We start from the raw sequence: 13,285 nt of genomic DNA, 5'->3' as shown, positions 1-13,285 counted from the left end.
CCAAATCCGGCCCTGGAAGGTCATAAGCCCTCGGCTATCGGCAATGAACTCAGATACTTTCCCGATCACCCATTTTCTCTTGCGGTTCTCCGGTCTCATGGCCTCTACCTGGGCCTCCCGAATGGTGTCCAACACCATAGTCATCACTGTCAACCTCATACAGACATAGCGTATCTGAGCATTCTCCGCCCTACGACTCAAGGCATCGGCTAAAACGTTAGCCTTTCCCGGGTAGTACAGAATCTCGCACTCATAATCCTTTACCACATCCAACCATCTCCTCCGGCGCATGTTCAAGTTGGGCTGATCCATCAAATACTTCAAGCTCTTGTGGTCCGTGTACATGGTACACCGAACCCCATACAAATAGTGACGCCAAATCTTGAGGGCGAACGCCACAACCCCCAACTCCAGGTCGTGAGTAGGATACCCCGTCTCATGAGGCTTCAGCTGGCTCAATGCGTATGTTATCACATGTCCTCTCTGCATCAGCACCGCACCCAATCCCGATATCGACGCGTCACAATATACCACAAAATCCTCCATCCCCTCCAGAAGGGCTAACACTGGGGCTTTGCTTAATCTTTGGTGAAGTGTCTCGAATGAGGCCTGCTGCTCCGGGCCCCAACTGAAAGCCACGCCCTTCCAGGTTAACCTGGTGAGAGGAACAACAATCCTGGAGAAATCCTTGATAAATCTACGATAGTAACCAGCCAATCCCAGGAAACTCCTGATCTCTAAAGGGGATCTCGGAACCTCCCAACTCATCACAACCTCAATCTTGTCCTGATCGACCAATATCTCATTCTGGTTGACGAGGTGTCCTAGGAACCGGACCTCTCGTAACCAGAAATCGCACTTGGAGAATTTGGCATAAAGCCTCTCCGATCTCAGAACTCCAAGGATCTCCCTCAAATGCTCCTCATGCTGCTCTCTTGACCTCGAATACACCAAAATACCATCAATGAACACGATCACCGAACGATCCAACATCGGCCTGCACACCCTGTTCATGAGATCCATGAACGCCACCGATGCATTGGTGAGCCCGAAAGGCATCACCACGAACTCGTAATGCCCATAACGAGTTCTGAATGCTGTCTTCTGGATATCTTCCTCACGCACTCTCATCTGATGATATCCAAACCTCAGATCAATCTTGGAAAACCAAGACGCTCCCTGTAACTGATCGAACAAATCGTCGATCCTCGGTAAGGGGTAACGGTTCTTGACCGTTAGCTTGTTCAACTCCCGGTAATTATGCACATCCGGTGTGAACCATCCTTTTTCTTGACAAAAAGGATTGGCGCTCCCCACGGCGACCTACTCGGCCGAATAAACCCCTTCCCCAGCAGCTCCTGCAGTTGTGAGGATAACTCCTGCATCTCTGGTGGCGCAAGGCGATAGGGCGCTGCCCCCGGAACCAAATCGATATGGAACTCTACCTGCCTCTCGGGAGGCACTCCCGGCAACTCCTCGGGAAAAACGTCCGGGAACTCACGCACTATCGGTACCTCATCGACCGACCTCGGCCTCTCTGCATCTACTTTTTAATCCACCATATAAGCCACGAACCTACTACAACCTTGTTGTAGGCTCTGCCTTGCCCTAGCGGACGAACTAAATGTCGACCCAGAATGGGTACCCTCGCCATAAACTGTAAAAACTCCCCCACTAGGGTCTCGTATGGTCACCAACTGTCGCTCGTAGTCGATAACCACTCCAAACTTGCTCAACTAGTCCATGCCCACGATGACACAGACATCCCCCACCGCAATCGGGACCAAATCAATCAGAAACTCAATGCCGAAGATCTCGAGTACACATCCTCGAATGACCTCAGCAGCATATACCGCTCGCTCGTCAGCTATGGAAACTCGAAGAGGTCGACTCAACGCCTCTCGACAGATACTGATGTGTTGACTAAAGGCTAACGACACAAAAGACCGACTCGCACCCGAGTCAAATAACACCAAACCAGGTACAAAACTCACAAGAAATGTACCTACACATATCATAATATAAACATAATATCTCAAACTCAAAATAAATAGATGAAAGAATACATACCAGCCACAACATCGGGCGCTGCGCAGACCTCCTTCGATGTCAACTGGAAGGCTCTCCCGCGAGCCTTTGGCACCCCAGCCTTCACTGGCCGACTCTCTGTAGCTCGTACGGCAACAGGGTCAGATCCCTATGATGCTCCATGTGATGACCCCCGTAACTGTGGGCACTCGGCCTTCCGGTGTCCGTTCTGGTTGCAGTGAAAACAGACTACAAACCCCTTGGGGCAATCCTTGGCCATGTGCCCCTCTTTGCCACACTTGTAGCAAGACCCTGCTCTGCAAACCCCCTCATGACTCTTGTCGCACTTGCAACAAGTGCGGCCCTTCTGGTTCCCTGATCTCGAATCGGCGGGCTTGGTCCGCTTGGCTGCCGGCTGGGACAGAGTCGGTCGCCGATCCCTCGTCTAAGACTCCGCTTCCTCCCTAGCCTGAGTCTCAAGCTCTATCTCCCTCTTCCGAGCATTTGCCTGAAGCTCGGAAAATGTCTGGTACGAAGAGTTCACCAAGAACTTGTGGATGTCTCTCCTCAAAATGCTCAAATATCGACTCATGCGTGCCTGCTTGGAAGACACGTGCTCAGGGCAGAACATCGCCCTCTCATGGAACATCCTGGTGATCACAGTAACAGACTCGGTACCCTGCTTGAGGGGTCAAGAACTCCTGAGCCAAACGTTCCCTTTCCACTGGGGGAACGTACTCATCACGAAACATAGCGGTGAACCTCTCCCAGGTCACCGCGACAAGCTCTGCAGAAGAATAGTGTGCTGTCACAAACTTACACCAGTCCTTCGCTCCCAAGTGAAGCTGGTTCAGCGCGAATCGAACTCTCAGATGCTTCGGACAAGAACACGTATAGAAGCATCCCTCAATATCAGAAATCCATCTCATCGCAACGATCAGATCCTGCGTCCCGTCAAACTCTGGTGGCTTCATGTTGCTGAACTCTCGGTACAACAATGCGTCACCCTCCTGCGGCCTCGCAGCAACGACGGCTGTGGTGGCCGCAGCAACAGCAGCATCAGTAAGAGCAGTGTAACGCTCGTCAAAAGTCTCGATCAGAGTGGTCTTGATAGACCCAAACATCTCCGGTATCTCGGCTCGGATGGTAGTAGCCACCTCCTCATGAATCAACTTGCGGATCTCCTCATCACTAACGTCACTGCTCTCAGGTGTGTGGTGTGTCCCAGTTTTATGCTCCTTAGCTTTTGGGGTCTTAAACGGTTAAGACACACGTCCAACTCTCAGATCTGACCACCCCTAAGCCTCTTAATCCATAAAGTTGGTGACTTTAAGCCTTTGCATGGCTATGAGAGTCACCAACACCCAAATCTTTCCACTTTCAACACTCTAAAGCCCATAACTCAAACATGACTTCCTAATGACGACCAAGCTGGGATTTTTATGGATCAACATCACACATAACACTGAAATGGGATAGATCTAGGTCCGTGGAGCCCCTCTTGCTCATAAAGTCTCCACCTTTGGGACTTAAACCCTAGAAATGGACCATAAAACCCCAAACCAAAATAAAGAGGAAAGTTCTGAGCTTTTTACCTCAAAGTGAAGCTCCTTCCTCTGAAGAACTCAGATCCAAGCTTGAACTCCAAACCTTAGCCTCCACAAGCACCCCTCCTTCTTCTTCACTAACACACAAAGGCACTTTTAGCTCAAAACACTCACACACAAGCTTTAGGACGAAGGAAATGCTCTCTTGGGGTTTCACTCTCTGAAATGGTGGCTGAGGATAAGGCCTTAGTATTCCGTTTATAGTGCACAAGCCATAAATTAGGGTTTGCTTCTGGGCTTGCTACGCCCAGCGTACCTAGGCGAGTCTGCGTCCAATTAAAGCACATGAGTACACGCAACGTACTCTTCAGTACGCCCATCGTACTCATTTGCCTTAATATTTTAATTAAGGGCTTAACTTGACAACTTTATAAAAGGAAAAGGGTTTATGAGACACACCTGAAATTCGGGATGTTACAATACTCCATGTACGCCCAATATACTTCATGTATGCCTAGTACAACCAACGTCCTCCAAGTACGCCCAACGTACTAGACTAAACCCCAAAACCCTCTTAACTTCAAACGATCATAACTTCTTCGTTCCATTTCCATTTTCAACGATTTTTATATCCACAGAAAGGTAATGAGAAGCTATACAATCCTATTAACTCTCATTTGTGTTAAAACTTTCTGAACTTAAATCCAAAATTCATAAAAGGCTCGAACTATCACCTTACAGTTATACCTATGGGCTCCAAAGCACCAACCGAGCTCTCGGATCACCTAATCTACATTACCCACATTCAAATGGACCTTATCTCTCTCCCCCGAGGCCCAAAGCCTTATCATAACTGATCTTTGGGTCACGACCCCAAATTATGAAACAATTCGAAACATGGTGTTACATTTGTCCTGCTCTCTTTCCAAGCATCGAGGACGATGCACATTTTTAAGCTTGGGGAGAGGGTGAATCATTGCATTCTTCATCGCATTGCATTTAAAAAATAAAAAAACAAATATCTAAAAAAATCACAAAAAGATTTTGCTTTCAACTTTTTTTTAGTTTGCATTGAATAAAAAAAGTTTTTCTATTTTCATCTTTTTGCATCATTTTTATTTAAAAAAAAAAACAAAAAAGTTATTTCAGAAAATCGATCCATTAATCGTATAGGGTATGAGTAGTTGATCGCTTTGAAGTCCAACACACAATTAAAAAATCAATTAAAAAACTAATATTAAATATGTGAAATAATTCCTCACTTCAAAGGAGTCTCGCATAAACAGAGAATGATTGTTGTCAAGGCGTCCTCCATGGTGATTCGAGGCGATTTGGTAGTTCAAAATAAGAGGGTAGATGATTTTTTGTGTTAAGTTATAGACATAAGGAAGGTAAAACAACTCTTAAATATACTACATCCATAGAAACCCGAGTCTTAGTGTCGACTCTTGTTTGGAAAAACTGGGCACCCATTCTTATAATTGCTTTTGGGTAGACCTCTTGAAAGATGATTTCGTTACATCCACATGTGCACATGTCGACTGAAGTATTGAAGATTTGTTGGGGTAAAAAATCATGCCACAAGTTCACTTCTCTCATCAAAGGGCTCAAAAAGTTTATTATCTTAAAAGATCGATGAGAGGCCATAATCCAAGTCTTCCAACAAACAGATTTAGAAGCAATCAAATATCTTTCAAAAAAATCTCAAACAAGCAAGCAACTTGAAGAAATGAAAGAACAAAGTTCATCAAGCAAGTCAAAGAAGTCAAGCTGAAAAGTTAAAGACACAAACAATACAAAGATAACGGGTGGATGTAGCGATTGATGCTGTTAGGAGTAAGCCCAAGATGGACAGTAAGGTTGGAATGGGGAGCAAGGTTGAGTCAACCTTGATTATTCTTAGGGAGTTTTGGGAAGTTGTCCTTTTTTTAAGAATATGATACCATTCCAAATAAAGTAACTTGACATCGGGGTTGTCTACATTTTCAAAACCATTGAATTGGTGACTTTCATATGAAGTCTCACAACCCTCTAAATTGAACTCCGGCCCCACGGATTTCACTTTTAAGGACAACGTCCAAGGTGTAACTATGTTGAGATTTTCTTGAAAGTGAGATTAATAACTGAACAAAAACGTTTTGTTTGTTTGGATGATTGATATTTGACTTTTATACCCTTGACGATTATTGAAAATGCAAATCAAATTTTTGGAAAAAAAAATAAATCTTTGATTTCTTTTTGTTTTAACTTTTTATTTATTTTTCATTGCATTTATGTTTTCATGTATAATCTTTTTCGTTGCATGTATCCATTCTTAGCTGTCATAGGATCTTTCTTTTCTTTTCTTTTCCGTTCTTTTTTTTTCGTTGTCTATTTTTCCACCTCGAAACCGTCCATTTCTTCTGGTTCTCGTTCTTTCGTGAGGAAAAGAAAAGTTCAAGTTTGGGGAGATTTGTTAGGTGCATAAAGTGCACAATTTTGTAGAGTTGACAAAAATTGACCTAACCCACCAACCCAACCTGAAGCCAACCCAAAATTAGCAGGTTGGGTTGAGATTTTCAACCCATTTATGTTAAATGGGTCAACCCGTCTAACCCATTTAATTAAATAGGTTGGATCGGGTAAAAAATATCAATCCATTTTCAACCCACCAACCCATTTAACTTTAATTTATATTAAATTTAATAATTATTTAAATATTATCATGTATTAATCTAAGTATTACTTTATAAATTACAATGTTTGTATTATTATTTATGTTTAAAAAAATAGAATCCAAATTCCTACCTTATTTCTTGGCACCGACAACACTAGCCACTCTAAAAAATCACTTAGAAATTACACATCTTTAATTGTATTTGAACAATTTCTTTGTATATGTGAATTGTGATTGTGCTTTTGTCATACTTTGAAATTTTATTTAAGTCAATAACTAATTTAAGTAGTGTAATCTTTAGTTAATTTATCTATTTATTTTTATTTTAAATGGGTCAACCCAAATTTAACCAATTTATTTAATAGGCTCGGTTGGGAATTACATAAACGGGTCAATCTGGTGACAACCCATTTATCTGAAAGGTTGGGTTGGATTGGAAATATCAACCCATTTAAATAAACAGGTTGGGTTGGGTTGAAATTTTCAACCCAATTAATAAATGGGTTGAACCCGAACCCAACTCAGGTCGACCCATTGCCACCTCTACATTTTTGCATGTTTATTTCATGTTTAGTTCAAGTATTACATAACATTTTGTTTAACTTTTCATGCATGTTGCATTTTCGAGAATCAATCTAATTTCCACCTTTTGTGGATGTTTCATGGGCGTTTGAGGATTGAAGCATGCTTAGGATGTTCAAGGGAGGCTCTACACAAAGTTTCAAAAGTATTGGAGCAATATTGAAGAAAACATGATTTTTGGATTTGGAATTTTATCAAGAGACTTCACGGTCATGGAATGATTACACTGTCCATTCCATGACCCGTGGAATGGGGCTCTCAACATTACATATTACCATTCCGATGATGTGGAATCTCAAGCTTACCATTCCGAGGGCGTGGAATCGAGTTTGACAATATTTTTGTGGTTTCCAACTTCCAATTAAAAGAGGTTCCTTTTCCATTCTGAAGACAACTTAGACCAGGACTTTGCAAGGGGTGATTTTCATATATATTATCATCACTTATCACTTTGGAAACATTTAGATTTCGAATTTGTAAGTTTTTTTTAATATTAAACTTGTTGAATTTGTACTTTAATTTAGCCATATGTGGCTAACTTTTCCTTTCATTTCCGGTTATAGATTCTTAATTACTTGTTGTTAGACTGTGAACTAGATTTCATGTTTATTATCTAGTAATCTTTGATTTGGTCTTCATTATGTACTTGATTTGTACTTTTTTCACTTGATTAATGAAATTATGGTTCATATCATTATTGTTAGTCAAGTTATGAAACTCATATGTGTTTTATGATTTGTAATTGGTAACAAACACTTAATTGGTTTCATTGGAATCAAAATTAATGTAATCAAATATTATATGTTCATATTCATGAACATATGAGGAATATTTGACATTGTTGGTAATAATTGTATGAACTTAAGGTCTTTTAGTGATCTAATCTAAGAGCTTGTTTGGATTTCATCAACAAATGAAGTTTTACTTAAAGATCATGTTTTGGGTAAAATACTTTTGTCAATTTGGAGATATTAGAGCATGTTAATATATTCATTTACCAACCTAGATCGAACATAAACTGAATTCAAATTACATCTTACAACATAGTACTTGAATAAGATTTGGAATCAAAGATATCTTTTAAATTATGAATTTTAGTCTTTAATTTATCTGTTATGAAGTTTAATTTGATGTTAACAACCCCTCCCCCCTATACTTCACTGATTGGTATAATGAGTTTGTGTGATAACATGGTCAAACATTAAGCCCTGTATCTTAGTGGTCTGACCCTGCTTACTCTATATTATCGTTAGTATATTTAGTAGTAGTGATTTGTGTTTAATTATTATTATTTTTATCCCTTTATTGTTGGTTTGACACACCAAACACAACTCCAACTGACACCCCATTACAACATCTCTCCATTATTTTAAAACTCGGTTATGTTTAAATACAGAATAATCTATTAAAACGAACTCATAACGATTGGTCCCCCACCCACACATCTTCCCAAAACTGAGCCTTGTCTTCTGCTCCCCCCTTATAATACAAGGTTGAATTCATAATGTAGTCATTGTCATGAAGTTGGTTGATCAAACCAACAATTCATACCAAACTACACTTCTTCTATAACCTTATGTATCATCACCAAGACCCGCATCATCACCTTGAATGGCTTTAATCAACCGAACCCACAAAAAAATCATTATTTATCAACCGCCACGTCTACTTTTGAGCAGAGCTTGATTAAATGATTTGAGGCTACTAATTCCTAACCTACCCTTCTAAATTGGTGCTATAACACTCTCCCATTTAACTAATGCCATCTTTTTTTCCTCATCACCACCCCGGAAAAACGTTGCCCTTAGTCTTTTAAGAATTTTCAAAACAGTCTCTAGCACTTTAAAAATAGATAGGAAATAAACGGCAAGACTTCCCAATACATATTTTATAAGCGTTAAGTGCCCCCAATTGAAAGTAATTTAACTTTCTAACTTGTCAATCTCTCATTGAATCTCTCCACCACTATTCCAATTGCTTTTGAGTAACATGATACAACAAATAGGCAAACCGAAGTACTTCATATAGGCTATACTCATGTGGAACATCCAAGCATCCTTGTCATATTTGAAACTTCAGAGTTATCCATTCTCACCCCAAATAAGTTTTGGACTTATTAATGTTTAAATCCAACCCTGATGCTAAGTAAAAACAATTTAGGACATGTACAATGTTCTCCATAACTTGTTTACACCAATTTGAGACCAAGACCACGTCATCTCCATAAAAGAACTTATCGGCTCATTTTAATTTATTTTATTTAAAATTTTTATTTATGGAAAGTGATATCACAATGCTTACTAGTGATATGATTTAAAAAGTGACTATAAAGGCATATCACATATAGTTTAAATATTTGATACATAACTTTATATAATGTAAACAAAATTGTTATATTTTATAAATTAAAAGATGAATACCAAAAAAAGTAAGGGGTAGCAAGTTGGAAATTTGGGAAAGTGTGGTTCCATAAAGTAACAAACTATTAAACAGGGGTGGCGCCTGAGGCCAGGGGGAAAAAGGGGGGGAGGCATCCAGACATGCCAACGGACTCCTTCAACACATACAAACACACACTCGATTCTCCAGTAGTTGTTTACAATCTTCACCGCCGGAGAACAACCACAACCTCCATCAACCACCACCACCACCACTACCACCGTCTCATTGATCAAAGCGAGAAATAGCTGAAGAAGGAGAACAAACTCCGAGGGATGCGATCCTCCGCGGCGAGGTGGCGGTGGGGATTGTCATTCAATGCGGCGGGTGAATCAGGAGCGAGAGGTCCTCGCTGTTAATGGCTGGTTTCCAATTGCAAATGACTTGGCAAACGAGTTTGTTGTTGAAGAAACGAAAGAACGGTCCTCCATTAGGGTTCAAGAATCTCGGTAATACCTGCTACCTCAACGCCGTTCTCCAGTGCTTAACCTATACTCCTCCCCTCGCCAATTTCTGTCTCCGACTTCAACACTCCGAAAACTGTATGTGCTCTTCTTCTACTTACTCTCATACGCACACACGCACGCTCGCGTATCTGAATTTTCATGAATTTTAACCTAATTTTATCATTGCGTTCGGTAAATTGTTCCACTTCGTTAACATAAATTTCCCTAATTCGACAGGCGACTTCCTGGCGCAGCAGGACAAGAAGAGTGATTGTCCGTTTTGTCTACTGGAGAAGAGAATTGTTCGATCTCTTAGCATCGACTCAACCCTAGATACACCTGGTAAGATCATTGGGGGATTGAAAGTCTTTGCAGAGCATTTTCGTTTAGGGAGGCAAGAGGATGCACATGAATTCCTTCGGTACGTCATTGATGCTTGTCATACCACATGTCTTCGTCTGAAGAAGTTGCAGCAGCAAAGACGCAAGTATGTAAGCAATGGAGGAGGTGATGGCTTTAATGGCAGTACAGTAGTTAAGGAGATTTTTGGAGGAGCTTTGCAGAGCCAGGTCAAGTGTCTTGCTTGTGGAAATGAGTCCAATAAGGTTGATGAGATAATGGATATTAGTGTCGATGTGTTGAATAGTAGCTCTCTCAAGGAAGCTTTTCAGAAATTTTTTCAACCAGAGATTCTGGATGGAAATAACAAATACAAGTGTGATAGGTAAGCATACAATCTGTTCCTTTTTGTAGTTTTGTCATGTTGATTTATACAGATGGTCTGAGATAGAAACTTGTGCTTTTGTAGCTGTAAAAAGCTGGTAGCAGCAAGAAAACAGATGTCTATTGTGCAAGCACCTAACATTCTTGTTATTCAACTCAAGGTATGATCAGTGGCCATTGTCTTTTTATGTTTTCTTTTAGTATCAAGATAGGTGGTGGCTAATTAAGCTGTTCTTTTGGTTGAATAGAGGTTTGAGGGAATATTTGGTGGAAAGATAGACAAAGCAATTGCTTTTGAGGAAGTATTAGTTCTTTCAAGCTTCATGTGCAAAACAAGTCAGGTATGTAGGGCTAATCATAGTCATATTCTTAAGTTTGTTTCTTGTATTGGGTTGCCTTGACTTGAAAACATGACCTTTCTGTCAAAATGACTTTATTTTTTGCACCAAGGCATACCCTTAATAGAGAAGAAATAATATATATATATATATATATATATATATATATATATATATATATATATATATATATATATAAATATTATTTCTTTCTTCCTCTGATTTTGTAATTGAGTTTAATTAATTAGATGCAGGATCCTCATCCAGAGTATAAACTTTTTGCCACTATTGTGCATTCCGGATTTTCACCAGATTCAGGACACTATTATGCTTACATCAAGGTCAATGTCCCTTTAATTATTTATTACAACTAAGGTCAATGTATATTGATTTGACTTGTTTCCAACATATTTATATATTTAATTTTTTAACAGGATGCAGTTGGGCGTTGGTATTGCTGCAATGATTCTTATGTTTCAGTTTCAAGCTTACAAGAAGTCTCCTCTGAAAAAGTATATATCCTTTTCTTCTCTCGTATCAAACAAAGACCACCCACCACCAAAACTCTATCCACATCCACCAATGGAACTACTGAATCTCATGCCTCAAAACTTCCCAATCCCAAATCTGGTCAAACTGTCAAGTCAACAGAAGAATATGCTGTTGCTGCTGCTAATAATAATAACAATAATAATCATTCTCAAAAGATTGATTCTTCAACAACATCATTAAAGGTGGAGAAAGTGGTCCCAAAGAAGTTGGGTATTTCTGGAGCCAAAAAGTTTCCTAATATGAAAATCATTGTTCATAATAAAGAAAACAATGGTGATCACAAAACAAGTCCAACTGATAATAATCATAATCATAATCATATTAATAATAAGAAGAAGAAAATTCCCTTGTTGGAGGACAACCAAAATAAGCATGTACATGTGGAGAATGGGAATGGGAATGAAAATGTTGTTAAGACCAATGGTACAACAACAAGTGGTAATGGTGTTGTTAAAAGCTTGCTGTTACCTGATAATAAGAGGAAACATCAACATGAAGACCTTATGAAAGAGCTAAAACAAAGGTATATATATATATATATATATATATATATATATATATTTATGTTATTATTCATCATCTCTAATGCTCTTATGTATTTTATATATAACTTTTTTTTTTTTTTGGAAATATTTAATATACAGCCTTATGAAAGAAGCTTGTTCGTTTCTACGAAATTGTGAGTGGGTGGATGAGGTTCAAAGTTTCATGCATGCAAAGAAGCTGTGTGCTCGAGATGCACCACTACAACTACAACATGATGAACTTAAGTAATTAATTCTATATATGAATCTGTTTTTCTAATTACTTGAGTAGTGTGTGTGTGTGTGTGTGTGTGTAAGTTTTTTTATTATTAATAAATAAATAAATATATTTGCAGGAAGAAACTGATAGGTGAGGCGAAGGCTACTTTTATCCCAAGAGTTCCAGAGGCGTTGAAAACAAGTCTGATCAAGCACATTAGAGCTCATGTGGATCCATGAAACAAGTCAACAAGAATAGGAGGTAAATTTTGTTTCTTTTTTTCTTTTTTAAAAAATGTTTGTATTTGTATGGTGGAATGGAATATTAGAAGAAGACTAATTTTGAAACAGAGGAAGGAAGGAAGGAATTCATTGAGTGTAGCAATTAATTAGTTTTATTAGAACAACGGCATACACATACTTACGTACATACTCCATATATATATCTATATATTCTTTCTGTAATATAACACTTTTTCACTCCACTTATTGTGCTGTGTTTTACACTTTTTCTTTGGATTACATGGTCCATCTGTCTGAATAAGACTGAATGAACATTTTATCCTTATATTTTAAAAAAACTGATCGTAATATTTATCAAATGGTTAAGCTAACTTTTTTTTAAAAAAAAAAAAAAAGTGGAAAAGAAACAATTTTATACCTACTCGCAAGTATACCTACAACGACTATTCTCTAAGTAGGTAATTGTTGGTAAAAATGACTGGATTTTCTTAAACTAACAAACACTAATTTTTCTAAAAATAAATAAATAAATAAAATGGAACTTCAGTAAAGTATCACGAAAGCTAGAGTAACTAGGAAGGCAAACATGCAAATTCAATGAATTAACAATTAAGAGAAAATATTGAGATTTATCTGACTTTTAGGGTTCAGTGATATCTCTAATACAATTACTTTGTTGAATCAATGATGTCGAAACGAATAACCTTATAACAGGTAAGTTATCAATTAGTTTGGTCTTGTGATTTGATTTAAAATCATCTACTAATTTTCCTATGTAGATTGTGTCTCTAAAAAACAATTAAGTCCAAGGTTTTTTTTAAAAAGTGACCTAATATGTCTACATTAAGTTTAAGTTTAATTGATTTTCCAAATCAAGCTTATCTGGAAGTAAAAATATATTCATTTAAATTAGAAACCGAATAAAGCAATTTAATATTAAATTCATTCTCCGATCCAATGATCAAAGAGCAAATCCCATCAAATCTAT

At 38.6% G+C, this 13,285-nt stretch overlaps 1 protein-coding gene across 2 annotated transcripts; it reads left to right on the top strand.

The window, feature by feature from the left end:
- Positions 1-9,318: 9,318 nt before the first annotated feature.
- UBP25 (ubiquitin-specific protease 25) lies at positions 9,319-12,539 on the top strand. 2 transcript variants are annotated; one of them, XM_079009271.1, is made up of 8 exons: positions 9,319-9,794; positions 9,936-10,422; positions 10,507-10,582; positions 10,670-10,762; positions 11,014-11,100; positions 11,194-11,834; positions 11,956-12,081; positions 12,192-12,539. In XM_079009271.1, exons 1-8 carry the CDS (start codon positions 9,611-9,613, stop codon positions 12,292-12,294), a joined length of 1,797 nt encoding a protein of 598 aa, XP_078865397.1. In that variant the 5' UTR covers positions 9,319-9,610; the 3' UTR covers positions 12,295-12,539. The 2 variants fall into 2 exon arrangements, with proteins under 2 accessions (XP_078865397.1, XP_078865396.1); XM_079009270.1 differs by having other exon boundaries at positions 11,008-11,100.
- The last annotated feature ends 746 nt before the right edge of the window (positions 12,540-13,285 follow it).

This window comes from Lactuca serriola, chromosome 7 (assembly GCF_051521515.1).
Source record: "Lactuca serriola cultivar US96UC23 chromosome 7, Lser_US96UC23_V15, whole genome shotgun sequence".
In the NCBI taxonomy this organism is placed as follows: Eukaryota; Viridiplantae; Streptophyta; class Magnoliopsida; order Asterales; family Asteraceae; genus Lactuca; species Lactuca serriola.
The sequence above is the reverse complement of the archived record's forward strand: the minus strand, read 5'-3'. Positions and strand labels throughout refer to the sequence as shown.